This window comes from Vipera berus, assembly GCF_964194415.1.
Source record: "Vipera berus genome assembly, chromosome: Z".
Taxonomy (NCBI): domain Eukaryota; kingdom Metazoa; phylum Chordata; class Lepidosauria; order Squamata; family Viperidae; genus Vipera; species Vipera berus.
The window spans coordinates 52,827,767-52,849,429 of NC_138205.1; the positions used below are offsets into that span (position 1 = coordinate 52,827,767).

Below are 21,663 nucleotides of genomic sequence, written 5' to 3' on the forward strand. Positions count from 1 at the left end.
AGGTTGTAAAACATTTTGAAAGTCAGAGGAAATGGTGCACTCAGAAGTCCAATGTGAAATAAAATACAGGAATTTCATTTTCAGCTTTTGTTTAAATTTTATGAAGTAAATTTTGATCAAATTGAGAAGCATTAGTCCAAAATGATCTGTTTTTAACATTTTTATAAATATTCGCTAATCTTAATCTCTTTAGGACTTAGTACACAGTTTAAAAAACCATGGAAAGATGTTTCTTGGTTGATTCATTTATAAAAGACAATTGAAATAACCATAATGGGCACTCAGACAGACAGAGTAAACTCCATCTTTGCCTACCCTTATTTTCTCTTCTCAGTTTTCTCTGAGCTTTACCTCTCATCTGTATCCGCTCTCTCCAGTTCCTCAATCCACTTCCATCAGAAGTTTTTCACTTTAACACGTTTAACATCTTGTTCGTCTTCAGCTGCCTTCTTGGCCTGACAAAAGCCACCAAACCCACTAAGTTGCTACTGGTTCTGTTCTGTGCTCATTGTTTAAAGTCCTCCTCTTTGATGTGCATACTTTGCTTAGATGTTGAATTTGACTTTTACTCAGCTATCTCTCAAGATGATTCAGAATATACTTCCTGTTTGATTTTTGGTTTCTGTCATACATGCTATTGTTTAGTCCTTACTGCTAAAATTTTGCCATTGTTTATAACATATCCTCTTTGCCATCTCCCACTCCCATATTTGTGCCTTTTGTTATGCTGCCCTCTGTCAGAAACCTTTAATCCTTTCATATGAACCTATCTTAAAAGTTCTATATCAGCAAAAGTATAACTGGCTTTTGCCTCTAGTCCTATTTCATCCTTTCTCTGTCCTATTGACTTAATATTCAGACCTGTGCCCTCAGGTGGTGCTCAGATCCATATGACATTTGGATCTACTAACAGTTGTGTTTTTTCCACCTTGATTATTTGCTTAATTGTTTAATTTGAAATCTTCAAGAGATACAGAAAAAGCCCAGTGAGGAGGTCAAGAGGGATGTCAGCAGCCTTTTTACTTCAAGTTTCCCCAAACCAAATATTCTTGAGATGCTTTAGTTTACAACTCCACCAAACATGGGATTTGTAGACATTATACATCTGGAAGATATCTGTTGGGGAAACTGTAGTTACTTACACCTACATATAGACACTTAAAATTTACTCACTGGGAATTTCTACATTAACATTCCTGTTTCTTGCCATTCACATCCACAATTTTAAATAGAAAATGGAATTGCATGGAAATCTTGTTTCCAGAACACAGCGTTAGGATTTTCCCCTTCTTATGAATATTAAATTAATCTGGCAGTGCAGTGAGAATGATGTACACAGTAAATTCTGATCAAGGCGTTGCCTGTAATGCTACATGAGACGGGAGGAAAGGAACACACTCCATCTCTTCAGAGTATTGTTAGTTTTGACAGAAGAACTGTGATTAGACCTAGAGCTAATCAGTCTTTTGCTCTTCCTTGTTCCTATCCCCAGCCTATATTGGTGATCCCGCCCTCCCCTGGTGTCCTTAAATACATCACTCTAAATATAGCTAGTACTTTTTCCCCCTGTAACTGCAAGGATGACACTGGCAATGCAATTTTATTTCCAATTCAGTATCCAAGAGTCCTTTTAAAGCTCATTGATTTGCTTTTCTACTCCAAATTTCATTCCTATAAAGGGCATGCTTTTTGGCACAATTTATTCATCAGCCTAGTCTGAAAATTGTTCCTATGCATTGTTGTGTTGCAGAAGAGCCCATGTTGGATCAGAAGCAGATGAATATTTGGAGATTTAGCAGTACTGTATAGTCTTCTAGGTCAAGGACTTTGGAAATCAAACAGATTTCTTGTTCATCAGTTCATGCAAGGGAATGTCAATAGCCATTCTTTTTCTTCCCAGCATGCATCTTGTTACAGTTGCAATGACCCTAAGGTATAGCTAAGACATTACAGAAAGGAAGTACTTTTTCATTACATCTGATTTATCTTTTTAAAATATATATGTGGAGCAGATTTATAACTTATGAAAGTTAGTGACCTATTTGGAGAATTTTGGGGCTTATGTGTTAGTCTTGTTCCTAAATATAGACTTAACACATGTACATTCTCAGTTGGATTGTCTAGCCAAAGAATGTGTATTGTTGATGGTAGTCTTAGCTTTCTTCCATACTGTTTTGTGGAATATACTTCCCCAACCCAGTGTCCTCCAGCTATATTGTAGCATACTTCCTGGCATTAATTAGCATGCCTATTCTAGAGTGAGATGGAAATCATATTCTAGAAGTTTTTATTGTCATCTAAAAATATTATCTTCAGGGGGAATATACTGTATACTAATATTTTCAGCTTCGGCTATCATGTTTGAGGAAGACTCAACTTTGTTCAATGTATAGTAACTTTCACTGAACTCATTGATGTATCCCAACAGTCTATATTGTTAGGTGGTTACCTCCAGGCAGTTAAGCTGGAATTTCCTGTACTGGAAAAAATGTTGAATGTGGGATTTTTAAGGGCTACACTGCAGTAGATGGTGACAATCATCTTTAATCATGTCTATTATGTTCATGTGTAGAGGAAGGGCTGGGGAGGGTATCATTAGAAAGCACTTGAGTGAAAATAGACTCTTATTAACACACATAAATATTGATGGCTAGCTATAAGACACATGGTCAGATAAAGTTTGCACTTCTTCATTATTTAAGTCTATGGTAAAAAGCCTAATATGAGTGTGCAATGCCATCCCAGGCAATCTTTCAAAATTGTATTAATCAGCTATTATCAATCTCTTCCTAGTTGTTTGCTTGAATACCATATGAATATATTCAACATTAATATATAATCATATGGGATTTAAATGTATTATAAAAGTTCAAGCTGTTGCATAATGGCAAGCAGGCAATTAAATTTGAATCTCCAACTAATAAAAAAATAGGTTTTTCATACCTTTTCTAAAATAAAAATTTAAAGTCAATGTGCTTATAAAGTATGAGACACTGTTTTGAAATGCATGTATGTTAACAAGGTGTGAAGTCTCTCAGGTGGGTTGGACAAAATAAAAATGAAATTTTTGTGTAAAACTGCTTTCAGGGTTTTCTTTTTCCTCCCCAAAATAAAGTTACAAAAATGAAAAAGCTGTTTAGGCTAAAAGACTTGGTTCTTAGATTTAGAATAATAACTGCATATGTCTGCGTCAACATACTGAAAATATATAAAGATATTTTTATATAGATTTCAAGAATCGCCATTTTGGAAACAGACCCACAATTTTTGTGCAAGATGTACATTTTGTACATCTGCCTGGTGCGCCAATTGCGCCCCTATCTGGACCGAGATGCTTTACGTACGGTCACTCATGCACTCGTTACCTCCCGTATAGATTACTGCAATGCTCTCTACATGGGGCTGCCCTTGAAGACCACCCGGAGGCTTCAGCTGGTGCAGAATGCAGCTGCGTGGGTTGTGATGGGAGCATCCCCATGCTCCCATATTACACCCCTCCTGTGTGGACTGCATTGATTGCCGGTTGCCCTCTAGGTGAGGTTCAAGGTGCTGGTTCTTACCTTTAAAGCCCTACATGGCTTAGGCCCGGGATATTTACCAGACCGTCTGCTGCCAGGAACGACTTCCCATCGCCCTGTGCTCTCACACAGAGAGGGTCTCCTCAGGATGCCATCAGCCAATGTCGGCTGGCGACCCCCAGGGGGAGGGCCTTCTCTGTTGGGGTGCCTGCCCTCTGGAATCAGCTCCCCCGAGAACTTCGGATGGCCCCAGATCTCTGGTCCTTTCATCGCGACCTAAAGACATACCTTTTCGAACAAGCCAACCTGGACTCAAGATGGGGGTTTTAATTGTTTTAATTTTTTTATTGGTTTTAGTGGGGTTTTGTTAAATTTAATCTTTTTTAATATTTTTATTAACTGTTTTTGTTGTTTTATTGTTGTTAGCCGCCCTGAGTCCTTCAGGAGATAGGGCGGCATACAAGTCCCATAATTAAATTAAATTAAATTAAAGCTAAAGCTCTAGGCAGCAATTTTGTAAATTTATAGGAGCTCCCAAGCCATTGGATTCCTGTGTTGAGACTTCTACCATCTTTTGGTAGCCGGTTTTTTTGAGGATCAGGAAATTCTCACCTCTAGAATCTCCAATGTGACCCAGCAAGGGCAGGAACAGGGCAAGAACCTAGCCCCCCCCCCCCCCCCCCCCGTCAAAGGATCTCTATAGTTCCCTCTAATTTGCTGAAAATGTAAATCAGTATTAACCATATACAGGCAGTCTGTGGTTAACTATGGTAATGGAGACCAGGAAAACGTATTGCCTACAGTGCAATATCATGATTGCACTGACTTAAAACAGCAGTTTCAGCGGTGCCATTTGGATTGTTAGGTGTAATATCACACGATCACCATTTGCAATTTTCTAGTTTCCCCATTTACCTTCATGCCAGATGCTGGCAGCAAAGGTTGAAAATGGCAATCTTGTGAGCAGAGCAGCAGTGACTCATAATTGCAAGCTGGTTGTCAAACACCTAAATTACAATTATGTGACCGTGGGGACACTACAATGGCCACTACTTTAAGCATAGTTAACAATCACTGAAGAAATGGCCATTAATGGAGGATTAGCTGTATATTCCCAGGGAAGCTAAGAATACATCACAACATTACTTGCAAATGGGCTTACCCATGCATATATAAGGTCCATTGATCCAGTCCTGTTCATTTTCCCTAGTAATAAGACTTTCCTCTAAATGCTGGCCTGCTTTAAAACAAGTTAAGAAAAAGACTTGCCCCACCACCTGGAAGCTACAGCTATTTACTTTCAAAAGAACTTCAACAGCAAACAAATCAACAACTTAATCTACAAAGAAGTTCCACTGAAAAGACTTAAGATGTTTAAGGATACCACCTATCTCTGCTTATTTTATGATGGAGCATTTGGGTTTTTTTAAAGCTATATATTGTCAAGTGTCCTTAGAATATGAGATTTTCCATTTAACTAGGGAGTGGGTTTGGAAAACTAAATATGAGCTATACAAGAGATATACAAAATGCCTTTAACTAGAGTTTTAAATATGTATTGAAATGTGAAAGCAAATAAATAGACCCTAGGCATATCAGATTTTTTTTCAGTTATGAACTTTTGAAATTAAGGTCTTTTGTGAGCTCAGCTCAACAAGCATCACCTTGACCTTATCACCATCTCTTTTTGGATGTACATTAACTATGCAGCCTATAGATGCGTAGTATTTGGGCCAAAATCAGGATCCACCACTACCCATAGGCAGTTTCTTGGTGACTGCTTTGCCACTATCTGAAATCAAAGGTATATTTTCCTCAGCATATTTTCCTTTGCTCACTTTAGATCTGATCTCACACTATCTCTACTGCAATCCTATTCAAGTCCATGCAATAGGACATACTGAATTCAGCACTTTTCTCAGATTGTATCAATAGTAGTAAAAAGGTAAAGGTTCCCCCACACACGCGTGCTAGTCGTTTCCAACTCTAGGGGCTGGTGCTCATCTCCGTTTCAAAGCCGAAGAGCCAGCGCTTGTCCGAGGATGTCTCCGTGGTCATGTGGCCGGCATGACTAGACGCCAAAGGCGCACGGAACGCTGTTACCTTCCCACCGGAGTGGTCCCTATTTTTCTACTTGCATTTTTACGTGCTTTCGAACTGCTAGGTTGGCAGAAGCTGGGACGAGTAACAGGCGCTCACTCTGTTACGCGGCACTCGGGATTCGACCCGCCAAACTGCCATCTGATCGACAAGCTCAGCGTCCTAACCCACTGAGCCACCACGTCCCTATCAATAGTAGTACTTGGCATTAAAAAAATTAGATCTGCCAATTTTGGTGAATGCCATTTTTAAAAAAATTATCATTTACATATCAATTAGGTATGACAGGTTACATTATTACTTCACTGCTTGAAAATTATCTTCAGAGCAACCCTCTATCTTTGATTTTAAGCAAATCAGAATATTTCCAGCATCTACATAAAAATGAAAAAGCTGTGCTTTTAAAAAAAAGTTTATTCCATTAACAGTACATTATTTCCTATCTTGAGAGAATCAGTTTTCTTAGTAGGAATTTAACTTAATCCATGCGAGCTTTCAGTGTCCGGGTAGTTATTTTGTCTTTCTCACTGGTTGAAAAGAGAAAAGGGAGATGAAAATTATATTAATTAATCTTCTACTTACAACTAGTAATTTAATGACCATTCAGTTTATAACAGCCTCAGAAAGAGTTCTTTATATATGCAATACATTTCCAACCATCTGTCTTTGGAGATTCTCAGTCATTCAGGTCAGGATTGTCCCAAAGATGCTTTTTCACAAGACAACTGGATTTTCTTTTTTCTCTTTAAAGACGTTTCGCTTCTCATCCAAGAGAAAGAGCTGAAAAAGCTTTTTGGATGAGAAGCGAAACATCTTCAAAGAGGAAAAAAGAAAGTCCAGTCGCCTCATAAAAAAGCACCTTTGGGATTTTCAGCCATCATGAAATGTCATGAGACACTCCCCTGTGGTCACATGACTGCATTTCAGGCATTTGGCTATTGGTTTACAACTGGCTGCAGCTTCCTGCCATCATATTTGTAGTGTTTGTTTGCTGGTTTTGTCAAAAACTGCAACTGCTTAATGACTCCCATAAACAGTTGTAAAATTAGCCTGTCATGTGTTTCAACTTATGACCATCATGACTTACAATCAATATTCCAGTCCCAAATGCAGTCAAGAACTATCTGTATAGCCTTACCCAACAGGTAAAAACGATATGTACAACCACAACTGGTTTCCCAAGGGCTGCCCATAATAACAGCACTACACCCAGAGGGAAGGACACATTAATTGTGCAAATAATTTCACTGGCTCAATCTTGCTTGCTGCCAATTACAGCTATTGTCCTTCCAGACAACCCCTGGAAATTAACCAGAGATACTGTCCCACATAATTTTTTATAACTGATCTATACTCATTCATGTTCTACTTACATCACATGCACTATGACTCCCATACCAGACACAGCATCTCTGTCCACAGCATTGAGCATAGATTGTCCTATGGTTTCAAAGAGGTGATCAGGTTCCTGCATTCAAAAAAAGTTAACTTTAATTATAAAGTTATTTTTAAGCATCTTTCAAACGTAAGTGAATATTGAATTTAAAAAGAATATAGATTGAAACAATATAGCCATATTGTCTCTTTGAAAGACCCTAAAGAACAACAGTTTGATGAGGATGGAGAGGAATTACATATCCTATCTCTATTAAGATATTTACAGAGAATGCATGAATACAGCTATGAAGTTTCTCATGTAAGTTCTCTCTAAGCCATATCAATATATTCATACATTTAGCATGTAGGGATAAAGCAGAATTCTAAGCAAAATATCATATGAAAAGCTATTTCAAACTGAAACAGAATTTTTGTGCTGAAGACAGGTTTTTATAGAAGCGAAGAATGCTGGGAAGAACTTATGCATATACCCTAAAGCTCTATTCACATCTACTCTTTGAAGGCCAAAGGCTGGCTTTTATTAAAAGTGTTCTAATCTACTAAAGTAGTTAACCCTACTATATTTCTTATGACCAGCTCTGTATTTTTCTTACCATGTCTGGCTCCCAAAGAGACTCACACATGCCATACATTTGCTCTGTACAGGTCCCACTGACCACAAAATCATCTGTTATCATCGGACAACCAATCAAGTCCAAGGAGCAGATAAAGGGTTCATAAGTGACTGGGTTTAATCCAGCAATCACTGGTTCTGTATAATAAGGTCCAAACCTGAAACAGCAAGAAAATATAGGTAGCAATAAAATTCATTTTTCCCAAAAAATAAAATGCATATCATTACAATTAACTACATTTTAAAGTTATAAATTTTCCTTCGCATGACTACATAGGCAGATTTAAAGTATGTACACAATTTGTTTATCTCCAATACTAAAAAGCTGGGGGAAAATCATCAGTTCTGAAAGTTACATACTATCATCTCAAGCAAAGATATAAGCCTATTTAATTGCAACTCCCATCTTCTCTCAATATTAACCATGCCAGGATAGGAAGTACTGTAGAGTTTGATAATGAGTAGTAGTAGTAGTAGTAGTAGTAGTAGTAGTAGTAGTAGTAGGCGCCTTGGGTGCAATCCCAAAACAACTGGAGCACTACTTGAACACCATTGGCATTGACAAATTCGCCATTAGTCAATTGCAAAAGGCAGCCTTACTAGGAACTGCTTCCATCCTGCGATGATATCTGTAATATCATCAAACATCCATATCTGCCTATCCCAGGTCCTTGGTAAGGACTTGATATGTAGACAAAAATGCCAAATCAACTCTGAACATCTGGCTGACTGTGTGATGATTAATAATAATAATGATGATGATGATGGAAGGAACCTTGGAGGTCATCTAGTCCAACCCCCTGCTCAGGCAGCAAACCCTATACCATTTCAGACAAATGGCTGGCCAGTCTCTTCTTAAAAACTTCCAGTGTTGGAGCATTCACCGCTTCTGGAGGCAGGTTGTTCCACTGGTTAATTGTTCTGTCAGGAAGTTTCTCCTTAGTTCTACGTTGCTTCTCTCCTTGATTAGTTTCAATCCGTTGCTTCTTGTCTTGCCTTCAGACGCTTTGGAGAATAGCTTGACTCCCTCTTCTTTCTGGCAGCCCCTGAGATATTGGAACACCGCTATCCCCCCACTCATCCTTCTCTTCATTAAGCTAGACATACCCAATTCCAACAACCGTTCCTTTTATGTTTTAGTCTCCAGTCCCCTAATCATCTTTGTTGCTCTTCTCTGTACTCTTTCTAGAGTCTCAACAACTTTTTTATATCGTGATGACCAAAACTGGATGCAATATTCCAAGTGTGGTCTTACCAAGGCATTGTAATACTTCATGGTATTAATACTTCATGTGATTTTGATTCTATCCCTCTGTTAATGCAGCCTAGCACCGTGTTGGCTTTTTCGGCAGCTGCAGCACACTGCTGGCTCATATTTAAGTGATTGTCCACTAGGACTCCGAGATCCCTCTCACAGTTACTACTATTGAGCAAGGTACCCCTTATACTATACTTGTACGTTTGGTTTTTCTTGCCTAAATGTAGAACCTTACTTTTTCCACCATTGAATTTCATTTTGTTAGCTAGCGCCCAGTGTTCAAGTCTGTCCAGATCCTCCTGTATCTTAAGCTTGTCTTCTGGACTGTCCAGTTCTGTATCAATTAACTCAGTCCCTGTTTAGTTTAAATATTCCTCCAGAAAATCTGTGAATTTATTGCCAAGTAACTCAGTCCCTTTCTTTGATGGATGCAAACATCTCTTTTGTACATTTTTTCACTGGACCAGCTACAGACATTGTGACTAAATCTGAAGGAGCAAAAACTGCCTGCTAATGTAGCAATAATCATGTGCTGTAGCAGACCAATTATTCAAGAGGTAAATCCTGGGGTGGAAAATATTAAAAGTCTCATAAAATAATTAATGAATTTACCCGTATATACTTGAGTATAAGCCGACTCGAGTATAAGCCGAGACCCCTAATTTTACCCAAAAAAACTGGAAAAAGTTATTGACTCGAGTATAAGCCGAGTATAAGTATAAGCTTGGCCCCTTCTTAGCAACATATCTATATTCTGTGCCACGACGAGCCGCTCGTTGACTCTGGCAGCATCCCGGAGCTGGCTCAGGCCGCGGTTCGCAGGGTCCGCTCATCAGGCTGCCAGGCTTCCTGGCAGCACATCCCGGTGGGAAGGTCTGCTAGGGAGGCGGCAGTCAAGCGTTGTTTCCCTCCTCGTGCGTGTGTGTGTGTGTGTGTGTGTGTGTGAGACCTGCGGGAACGGCTGGTAGAGGTGGCGGCAGTCCGGCGTTTCCCCCCCTCATGCATGCGTGCGTGTGTCAGACCCGCGGGAATGGCTGGTAAGGAAGCGGCGTCCCCCCCCCTCCTGTGTGTCGGGCCCACGGGGCTTGACACACAGAGAAACGCAAATGCCGGACTGCCGCCACCTTTACTAGCCATTCCTGCGGGTCTGACACACACACACACACACACACACACACACACACACACTCACACGCACGAGGGGGAGAAACAACGCTGGACTGCCGCCACCTCTGCCAGCCCTGCAAGCCTCTGCCGCCCCTTCTCTCCGCTGCCTGTTCCGAACGAAGGGGCGCCCCTTCGTTCGGAACAGGCAGCGGAGAGAAGGGGCGGCAGAGGCTGGATCCCCCGAAAGAAGTCTTCGCCGAGAAAATAGGTGGCAAGCTTCCACCGCCCCATTCTCTCAGCGGAGGCTTGCAGAGGTGGCGGCGGAGCTGCGCTCGCAGCTCTCCAAACCGCCGCTGCCCGTTTGGAGAGCTGCTGCCTTCGTCCATGTTTGACGAAAGCAGCAGCTCTCCAAACTGGGGGGTGGAAGTTCTTTTTTTTTGTTCATTGGAGTATAAGCCGAAGTGGATTTTTTTCAGCCCAAAAAGTGGGCTGAAAAATTCGGCTTATACTCAAGTATATACGGTATATGCTCCACACAGCCATGATTAAAGCCAATGATTTTGTTAGTTAGTGCTAGGCAAGAAATACACCAATTCTTTTAATATTTATGCATTAATCTATGTATCACAGGAGTTCTTAAACTTTGTAATAATACAACTACCTATTAAATGTTGTGCAAACTGAGGAGCAAAGCTTAGAATAAGTTCTGACACTTTGTCTATATGAGCCTGGTTAGTTTTAAAAATTAGTGCCCATCCAAGTAAGTTGCTCCTGACTCCTTCCTAAGGCTTCCTGATCCTCAGTTCAAAAAAAATTGTCTTATCAAATCTATTAGCTTAAATTTAATTTTAAATAACACGAACTATATCATCATGAATGCTCTTTACCGTCTTTCATATAGGAGATTGGACACCATACTCATTAGGGTCTGCGGCTTAATTTGCCTCCCTTCCTTCAGTTCATAGAGATTTAGTCGAAATTTGAGCCTTTGAGCACTATAAAGAAGAAAAATAAACCAATTTTAAATCCATTTTAAGGCAAAATGACCATTCTCTTTTATTTACAATCCAACTGGCACAGATGCATAGTTTAAAACCTACTAGTTGTGCCTGCAAGTTATTATAAAATAGAAATCTGAGGAAGACAAATTGCTTCAAATTTGTTATTTCCCAATAATTAACTCATAAACACATTACTACATGCCTAGCATCCTTTACTATGATCAAGGCAAAAAATCTTAAACCAATAGTAAACCATAGTTTGTTATTCTGGGGTATCAGGGGAATTTAACTTAGTACATTTCTGTTTTGGTAAGCAATCTATATGGTGCACCTCACTGTTCACTGTAGAATTTGAAATTCATGTAAGCAATCTAGAGATGACTGCTTGGAGGCTTTTAAAATAACAACTACCATTTAAATTGTTCTAAAGGCAAGCAACCATAGTTTAATTCTGAAAGGATATTGAAATTTAGAAAATTAAACCCACATTGCTGAATAGTTTGCATTCTATCTCATACTACATGCAGGAATCATCAGGGTGAACACTCTCTCTTTTTTAAAACTTTATTAAATGTACATTTAAAAACAAAAGTGGACATGATTCAACTTCCCTAGCTACAACACTACTATTAGTATTACCTTATGTTACAGAAAGAAATAACAAAAAGTTAAAATACATTCTATGACAGGACAGAGTATAACAAACTGTACATATAACATCTGTAAATTTTTTAGTAAACTGTCTCAGTCGTCAGCGTTATATTTACATACCTTTCAGTTGTGTCCTGATATAGGTGCTAATAAGAAATCCTTACATTATCAACTAATCAAACAATAGTCATCTCAGCGATCCTCCTTATCTCTAACCAATTGTACAAATTCTGCCAAATTTCATATTACTCTGTTTCAGTCTTATTTTTGATCTTTAGGGTTAACCTGTCCATTTCGGCGCAGGATAAAATTTTATCTATTATTTCTTCTTCAGTGGGTGTTTCCTTTCTTTTCCATTTTTGGGCATATGCCAATCTTGCTGCAGTTAAAATATGCACTAATAAGTAGAAAGATGCTTTGCTGAGTTTATCATTAATAATCCCTAATAAGAAGGTTTCTGGTTTTAAATCAATTTTTGTAGTAATATTTTTTCCAACTAATCTTTTATCCGCTGCCAAAAATTTTGCACTTCTGAGCATTCCCACCACATATGATAATAAGTCCCTGGAAGCCTTCTGCATTTCCAGCACGTTGGTGAGATTTTTTTATCTATTTTTGCTAACCTTGTAGGGGGAAAGTGCCATCTATAAAACATCTTGTGCAGATTCTCTTTATAGGAGGTGGCTAGCGTTAACCTATTTCTATCCCATAGTAATTGCCAATTATCCAGGTCAATACTGTAACCAAAATTTTTACTCCAGGTTAACATTGTTTCTTTTACCTGTTCTTCTAACAAATCCTGTTCTAATAGATATTGATATATCTTTTTTATCATTTGGTCTTCTGTTCCTAGAAGAATTTTATCTAATTGTGTATGCTCTAATTTTATCCCTGGTTCATTTTTGTCTATTCTGTATCGTGACTGTATTTGTAAGTATGCCCACCATTCCAATTCTATACCATCTTCTAATAGTCTTTTTCTTGTTTTCAGGTCTCCATTTTCGTCTAAGAGATCCTTATATGTAATTACACTTCCTAAATTTATGAATTTGGGGTGCATGAAAATCTCTAATAGCCAATTGGGGATTTCTATATAATTAATTTTTTAAATTTTTATCCACGTCAAATAGTGCCCATCTAATATGATGATTCTGAAAGTACTGATGAGCCTTATATTTTCCATCCCACATTATAGCATGCCACCCAATTTGCATGTCATGACCTTCTAATGCTAGTAGTCTTCTGTTCCTTAAGTGTATCCAATCCTTTATCCATACCGCTATTGCTGCTTGATAATATTTTTCCCAATTTGGGAGGCCGAGCCACCCTCTTTCCTTTGCATCCTGTAATAATTTTAACTTGATTCTCGGTTTTCTACCTTGCCAGATAAATTTGGATGTAATCCTGTTTAAATTTTCCAAAAAATCCTTACCCAATTTAATTGGTACACATTTGAATAAAAAGAGTAGTTTGGGAAGTATATTTATCTTGATTGTCACTATTCTTCCCATAAAAGAGAGCTGCAAGTTTTTCAATCTATCTAGGTCTGCTGTAATTTGGTCCATTAACTTGTCATAATTTTCTCTTTTGAGTATAAAACATCTTGCCGACAGTTGGATCCCCAAGTACCTTACTCTTTTGGACGTCTGGAAATTAATTTTTTCTACTAGCTCAGTTTCTTGTAAATTGGACATATTTTTAATTAACATTTTAGTTTTTTCCTTATTAATTTTCAATCCCGCAACATCTCCATAATTTTCCAGCACCTGTAACAATCTTGTTCCAGATTCTAAGGGGTCTTCCAGAATGAAAACTAAATTGTCTGCATAAGCCTGTAATTTAAATGTCTCTTTTCTGATTTCTAATCCTTTAATCAGCTTATCTTTTCGGATTATTCTTGTGAGTGCTTCTAAAGAAAGAATGAATAATAAAGGAGATAGTGGACAGCCTTGTCTTGTACCTTTTTGTATTTGAATGCTATTTGTTAATTCTCCATTTATGATTACTTTTGCCTCTTGTTTGGAATAGATTGCTTTAAACATATTTATAAATTTCCCCCCGAATTCCATGTGTTTGAGTTGAGTCAACATAAAATTCTATTTGACATTATCAAACGCTTTCTCAGCATCAACAAAAATTAATGCCACTTGTTTTTCGCTGTGTAATTCATAATATTCTAAGATGTTTAGTATGATCCTGACATTATGTCTAATTTGTCTTTAAGACAAAAAGCCATTTTTGGTCAGTATGGATAAATTCAGCTAAATATTTTTTTTAATCTTTCTGCCATTATAGTTGTGAAAATCTTGTAATCCGTGTTCAGTAAAGAAATGGCTTCCATAATTTCCTGGACTGTTATATCTTTATTTAGTATATTTTGAAATTCTTCCGAAACCTTCGGTAAATCTGCTTTCATAAGATATTGTGATATTCTTTCCTCAGTGATCATTTCATCCTCTTTATAAAGATTTTTATAGAATTCATACGTCACCCATTTTTTCCCCTTCATTTTGATGTACTATCTCTCCTGCTTGATTACATAATTTACTAATCCATCTATTATCTTTTTGTTTTTTCAATCTATAGGCCAGCCATCTCCCGGGTTTATTTGCGTGTTCAAATTTTTTTTGTCTAATGCTTATTTTTTGTGCCATTTCTCCCTTTTCAATAATATTCAATTTATGCTTATTTAAATCTAGCTGTTGTTTTAGATCTCTACATTGTGGTTTTTTTTGTAGTTCTAATTCTAATTTTTTGTGTTCTTCCTCTAAACTTTTTCGATATTGCCTTTTCTTTTTATATTCATTGGCCATGTATGCAATTGCAGTTCCTCTCATAACTGCCTTGGACATATCCCATAAATTTTGAGTGCTAGTCTCCTCTTTCTTATTTGTCTGGAAGAATGTCCGCATTTGTTCCTCCATCTTATGCTTAAATTCTGTTTGGTTTAGGATTGCCTTTTTTAGAGTCCACCTCCTTGTTGTTGTCTTCTGTTCTTTCCATTTAATTACAATGGGATTATGGTCTGCCCAAGTATTTATGTCTATTATTATATCAATACCTGAATTCTTTTGTTGTCCAGATCATATCAATTCTGGACCACGATTGATGCTGCCCTGAATAGCATGTAAATTGCTTTTCATTCAAATTTCTCTCCCTCCAACTATCTTGAATATTTAATTCTTCCATTTTAAAAAAAGTACCGGGTAATATTCTCCTGGTTTGTTTCCTTACTTCCTCACTCTTATAATCTAATTCTCTGTCTATAATTGCATTAAAATCACCAATTATACAAATGTTCTCATATTCCATATCAGCAATAACCTTATGCAGTTTCTTATAAAACTGTCTTTGTTTTTCATTGGGGGCGTAAATTCCTACCAGGGCGACCTTTTTTTTAATTCAAGGAAATTTCAATAATGAGTATTCTACCTTCCTCATCTCGATAGATTTGTCTTGCTGGGATTCTTTCTTTAACGTATATCACAATTCCTCCTTTCTTCTGCTGTGAAAGCGATACAAATTTGATTCCTAACTTAGAGTAGTTTAATAAATCCTGATCTTGAGTCTTTATATGTGTTTCTTGTAGAATTGTTATATCTAAGTTTTTCTTACTGAGCTTATTCAAAATTATATTTATCTTAGCTGGGGAGTTTAGTCCATTCCCATTTAATGATAACACTGTTAATATTTCTACATTACTGCCTCTGTTTTGATCTTGTTTCCCTTGTCGGTCTATCTTTCTTGAGTTCTTTGTGTCTATTCTCATCATCACAGTTCATTCTCATTTTTTCTCCTCTCCGTTTCCTGTTCTTTGCCTTGTGATTCCTGTGTCTTTCTATTATATATCTCTGTTTTGTTCTCTTCTCTTAACTCTCTTTCTTCTAGTTCATCTTCATTGCCTAGATGCTGTTGGAAAAACTCTTCTGCTTTATCAATCGACTCTAACCTTTATCTTTTTTCTTGCCAGGTCACCACAATCTGTTCCGGCATCAGCCACCTAAAATTAATGTTTTGTCTTATTAATTTTGATGTAATATGTTGGTAGGGCCTTCTCAAGTCTCTTACCCTCCTAGGGACTTGTTTGAGGACTGTTGGGTTGTTTACCTCTGTATTCTATTGGGTCGTCCCTTGTTCTGTGCAAAATCTCATCCCTAATTGACTTCTTCACAAATCTGATATGTACCTCCTTGGGTAAGTTGTTTCTTCTCGCGTAATTTGTGTGGATTCTATATATCTCATCAATCTCATTTGCCATCTCTTCTTTCCCTGTCCCTAGGTCCCTTGCTAGCAAGTCATCATTTCTGGGAGGTCCTCCCTCTTCTCTTCTTTCACGTTTTGGAAACGTAGATAATGGTCTGCTTTCTCAGTTTCAAGCAGTATGATGGTTTTTTCTAGCTCTTTATTTGCTTGCAAGAGTTTTTCATTCATTTCATCTACTCTTCTTTCCTCATTCATTCTATCCTCCATTTCTAATAATTTCTGTTCATTTTTCAATATTTGCTGTTGGAAACATTCAAATTTTCCGTCCATTGCTCCCATCTTTTCTTTAAGTTCTCCAGTATCATTATCATTATTTCACCTATTTCTTTTTTTAAAATCCTCATGATTTCTCAGCATAACCTCTTGCATGGATTGTAATATTGCTTGTATGTCTTTAAGTGAGCTTGCTCTCTCCCGCGGCATCATCTCCTCTATAGATCTTTGCCCTGCTGGGCTTAATTCTGCTGATGAGGCTTGGGTCATCTGCCTTCTTCCAACTCGAGTTGTGAGATTTGGGATGCTTGTCATCTTTCTAAATGACGTCAGCCAACCCTCCCACTTATACACAATCTTTGTGTTTCCCTCCACCACACCTGGGGAATTTATCGTTCTTCCAAGGTTATAATCACTAGTGCCTTGCTATATTTTGTTGCTAACACAATATCAAGCCTATTACACCTATTACGCTAACACTTCTAAAACACAATAATCAATATTAATCAATTTCAAGTATTTATATTCCATACAGTCCCAATTTCTCTATATAGAAACATGTAACAATAATATAACCATTAAATTACCTCAATATTGTAACCAATATTCAGTTCTTTAACAATAAAGACCAGGTTTCACAGTCAATTCAGTTATAAATATTATTATATTCAACAAGGAGACAAATAAATTTTCTCACCCTCCTTGAGCATTCAACTTTTTATTCCTAGTTAGTCTCCTCCAATTCAATCATACAATAGGTTATGTTCAGTTAATTCTTATTGGTCTAAATCAGACATGTCAAACACAAGGCCCGGGGGCCAGATCCGGCCCGCAAAGTGGTTTCATGTGGCCCGCGAAGCCATCCTGGAAACAGTCAGGGAACGGCCCCCACTGCCTTGGCCCTGGCCCAGAGACCCTCCTTCTGCCAGAGACCCTCAGATCTCTCCCACTCCTGCCCAGGCCCCCATAGGCACCCTTGATGCGAACGATGTAGAGCTGGCCACGTCCACCCAGTAGGCCATACGCACTCTAGCCCCGCCCACCCAGTAGGCCCCGCCCACCCAGGCCATACCCACCCGGCCCCTTGAGGGCAACCGCAATGCTGATGCGGCCCTCAATGAAATTGAGTTTGACACCCCTGGTCTAAATTCTCAAGACAATTACCATTTATCCCTTTTGTTTTAGAAACGTTTTGAAACAAATAGTTCACTTCTTAAGTTATGAGTGTCACTCTCCCCTCATTTAATGCTAATTGGTTGTTAGTTCTTATTCCAGTTGTCTGCACTCTCAGCTCAGTCTGCACTGTCACTCTTCAAGTTTATTTTGTTCTTTGTTAAAACTTCTTCTTGGCTTTACTGAAAGAGCCAGAAAGAGAAAACACCCTGGGTCACCAGTCCTTACAGCCTGCGAGTCTGTTGCTTTAAGGTCAGATCTCTTTTTCCCCATCTCCTTTTCGCCTCTATCTGACAGGGGAGGTGATATCCCCTATTGCTCTGGGTCTCCTCTTTTCTTCTCTTCTTTGAAATTCTCTGGAGAGATTTCGCAATCTGGAACACTTACAAGAGTTCACTGAGTGTTTCCTCCGCCAAGTTAGTTGAATTGCTGTCCCGCTGACTCACCACTATTTCTGACAGCTGTCATTTCTTCACAGCCACCATAATGGGCCGTTTCCTTCACCCGGCTCTCTCCTAGGCTTTCCTGCTTTCTGCAGCTTGAACCACCGTCCTGAACTGCTCAGCTGGGCGTCTCCGCTTCTGATCTCCCTCCGAGAGATCTGGGGCTTTTAAAAAACCCACCAGGAACAGAGAAAAGGCTATGAGATCGGCACGCTCATTCGGAGCAGCATCTCAACACAGCCATTCCGTTTGACAGCTGGCCAGGGTGAACACTCTACAGATGTTTTCATTTAAAGTATGTCCCTGAGTATACACTGAGACTGCAAATTCATTATGAATATCAGAGGAATGAGCTTGTAGCTTATTTCACATAAATATTTATTCCTAGCTGCTGCCAGATATTCTTCATTTTAGCTACTTACAGGTAGACCTTGACTTACAGCCCCACAATTTTGGTAGCTAAGCATATTATTATTAAACAAGTCATACCATGATTGGGGCTGATTTTATGATCATTTTTGCTGTGGTTGTTAAGCAAATCCAATTTCCCCAATTGACTTCATTTATTGGAAGCTGATGGGAAAGTTGCAAAACATGATCACATGACTAAAAGATGCTGCAACTGTTGTAAATGTGACTTGGTTGCCAAGCCCCTGAATTGCAATCATATGACTGCAAGCACTTATAACTTTGACAACAGATGGCAAATCATTTTTTCCAAGGCTGTAGCAACTGTGAACTATTGTTAAAGAAGCAGTCGTGTCGATAACTATCTGTTCTTTAGGAGAAAAAAGTAATTATATTGCTAATACTTTAAAACATTGTATTGGAAGTTAGCCTGTTTCTACAAACTCCCAATATTTAGAAGCTGTCTTCTAAGAGCCATTTTAGCCACATGATTGATCCCAGTGATTCAAGAACCATCGTCTAATTTACCTCTCCACATACCACTATAGGACTTAGCTTCAACTTTTCTGTAAGTTGGTCAATCATGACACATTCTTCATTCCCAATGTTGGAATAAGAATAAAAATAAATAAGAATAAAGAAACTAGCTACAAATTAGTTACAACTCTCTATGTATATTCTAGTTTTCCTGGTTATATCTACTTAATGCGAAATACTTACACTGTCTGCACATCTGTGGCAAGACCAGCCAAACCGATGAATAATCTGTCTCCCATTGGAAAAATTTTCTGGAAGTCTGTGGCCACCATCTGAGCTTGAATACCGAATCGGCGATCGGCTGCAATAGCCACACAGTTTTTCCCTTTCATGGCCATAACAGCCCCTCCATTGTAGGACATAATAGACTAGAAAAGAAAAAACGTTTAATTGAAATAATATGTCAAATGCAGCACTTTCTTACTAGAAGCTATTAAGGTGCATATATCAAGGTTTATTCTTATGAATATGAAGAACATTAGAATAAGCACATTTGAGTCACAGTGCAGAATATTCCAAAATTTAACCCACATACTGGACACAGATAGAATGGGCTAAAATAAATGTTCTATTTTGGTTCACAGACTAAGGGTTTTTTCCTCGCTTCATTGTAATCACAATACAAACAAGCTCTGATAAGCACTTTTTTTCCTAGCGTTCCCATGATGTTGCCTTCATCCAATTCCCAATCCATGGTCCAGACAGCATTAAGCTGTCCTTAGCTTTCCCATTTTAAAAATGCAGCCAATACATTGCAGCCATTTTATTATGAATGTAATCCTACAAATTCCAATAATTACTTTGTTGGTGATACTGTAAAATCACCTCATGAAAGTGAGATCAGCCTGTTGTCTATTGGCCAGTATAAGCTCGTGTGGGCACACTTCTCACCTCCAGTCCTTGAACATCATTCTCCAGAAACAGGGAGAGAGGGGGAGGAACAGGGGTATGGGGGGTTGCTGTTCAACCTCCACCCTATCAGTAAAATTGTTGCTTGGGTTGTTGGCAATTTGGGCTAATCTGAGTGTCTAAACCAGGGATAATTTTGGAAACCTGGTGAATAATAAACCATTATACTTGCCACTTTTCCTAGCTCAAGCAGCCAATACCCAGGCTGGGAAAGATAGCAGGTGAAGCCAGGGCAAGTTCTAATAAATGGCTAATAATGTGGGTGTAGCCATTTGTCAAAAGTTTACAAATTATCTGACAGAATCTAACTGCATAATTTTGAAAAACAAGTAGCAAAATTCCAATAATAAAGGGATGGGCAAATATATTCAATCCAACTGGTAACATTAAGAAAGTGAGGAAGTGCCAAGATTTCCTTGCAGAGCAAATGGAAGCATCATCCTCTGGCTGCAGGACAGATCAAAGGAAATTTGGATTGGCAATATAATTGTTATCAAAAGTATTCTGGACTTGATAATAGTGATTTGGATAATAGTGTTTCACTGTAGTGAATTTATATCAGGAGATTTAAATCAGGGACTGCTTGATCAATAACTTATAGCTTAGCCTTACAGCATTCAGAATGCTTTTCTTCCACTTCTGAGTCAGCAGAAAACTAAATTGGCATAGGAATCTACAGTGAACCACTATTATCCAAATTACTATTATCAAGTCCAGAATTATATTTTCCAAGCAGAGTTCTCCAAAATGGTTAATGTTAATCCCAAGGGACTATCCATTATATTTACTATTTGTAATACTATTAAAGTAGTATTTATTAAATTATTTTCATACAATAGATGTCTGGAGCTCGATGAATAATCTGAAACTTCATAAAGGAATACATGTACTGATGAGTTTGACGGGCCTCTGCTTTAAAGCATGGTGATAAATTCTGGCTCTTGCACCAACCCTAACACAGATTTAAAAAGGCAAGTCCCAGGGACGCAATTATCACTCAAGGCACTGCATACAAACTGCTTTTACTATCGCCTTCATAGAAATTCAGGCCGGAAAGTAAAAAGCTCCCTTAACTTGTAATCAGCTTCTACAATAGGCATCGCTGAGAAGCTTATAAGCAAGAGTTGGGGCCACAGACCCGACCCGGTGATTTTTTTCCTCCTAAGCACATCCTCTCTGATCCTGAAAAATCGCACACAGCCATCAAGGATAGTAGCCAGTGATCCCTCCCCGAATTTTAGCTATTTCTCCTTTAACCTCTATCCCGCGGCCCTCTTTCCAATATCAAGACTCACCATGATGAAGCCTCGAAAAAGCCGTTCCTCACGCACAACTCCTCCGCAAGACCAGCTTCCTTCCGCCGCTGTTACTAGGCCCCGCCTCTACCAGGACGTATACTTCAACATAAACTCCTGCGATTGGACATCTTTCCCCTGACGATCTAGGACCGGAGATGGGCTCTCGGTACAGGAAGTGAAGAGTCATGCCTGTTGGTCATAGAGATAAAATATAAGAGTAGTTCGTTGCACTCTATAAACACGGGATTTGTAGCTTGAATTTTAAACGGCATTTTTAGATAATCCCTACTTTTCCAATTAGAAATTAGAGTTGACCTTAAATGAAAAATCGAACTCCAATACACACGTATTTTTTCTTGAAAAAAAATAAACTACAAAATATGCCCCACGAAAATAAAAGATAAAATAAAAATAGAAAATGATGTATTAGGTTATTGTATTATTGAAAGTCTCATTTTCTGATTCTTTGGAAATATAGAAATTATCAATGTTCTGTACAAAGTAACCAGTCTACATAGTTAATCAGCCTGGGAGTGGTCATTCCTACCGGCGGGAATTCCTGGACACTGGGTTGGGTGTTGGAGGTAAGGCGGGAGATTCCTGCCAGGGGGTTGGCTAGCGTCCAGTGGCTGCTGGGCATATAAAGCTACCCTGGACTGGCCAGTCCCAGTGCTCTCCATGTGCAGTTCAATAAACAATGTAACCACAATCTGTCTCCCTGTTAATGTCCCCAATCCGGACACAACAGTGGCGACGAGGGTGGGATTGCGGCA

The 21,663-nt window shown here is 38.5% G+C and overlaps 1 protein-coding gene across 1 annotated transcript; it reads right to left on the minus strand.

Annotated features, from left to right (window-relative positions):
- Positions 1-6,014: 6,014 nt before the first annotated feature.
- PSMB3 (proteasome 20S subunit beta 3) lies at positions 6,015-21,074 on the minus strand. Its single transcript, XM_081344615.1, has 6 exons — positions 20,888-21,074; positions 18,867-19,051; positions 10,882-10,989; positions 7,610-7,787; positions 6,992-7,086; positions 6,015-6,145 (listed from the first exon to the last, which is right to left on the minus strand). Exons 1-6 carry the CDS (start codon positions 20,888-20,890, stop codon positions 6,097-6,099), a joined length of 618 nt encoding a protein of 205 aa, XP_081200741.1. The 5' UTR covers positions 20,891-21,074; the 3' UTR covers positions 6,015-6,096.
- Between the last annotated feature and the right edge of the window lie 589 nt (positions 21,075-21,663).

What these genes read in the sequence shown, in the direction of transcription:
- PSMB3 (XM_081344615.1), bottom strand. An exon ending in AATCTCCTATATGAAAGACG is followed by an intron (nt 7,788 to 10,881) that starts GTAAAGAGCATT and finishes TTGCTGTTTCAG; the next exon opens with GTTTGGACCTTATTATACAG. An exon ending in GGAGTCATAGTGCATGTGAT is followed by an intron (nt 6,146 to 6,991) that starts GTAAGTAGAACA and finishes CTTTTCAACCAG; the next exon opens with TGAGAAAGACAAAATAACTA.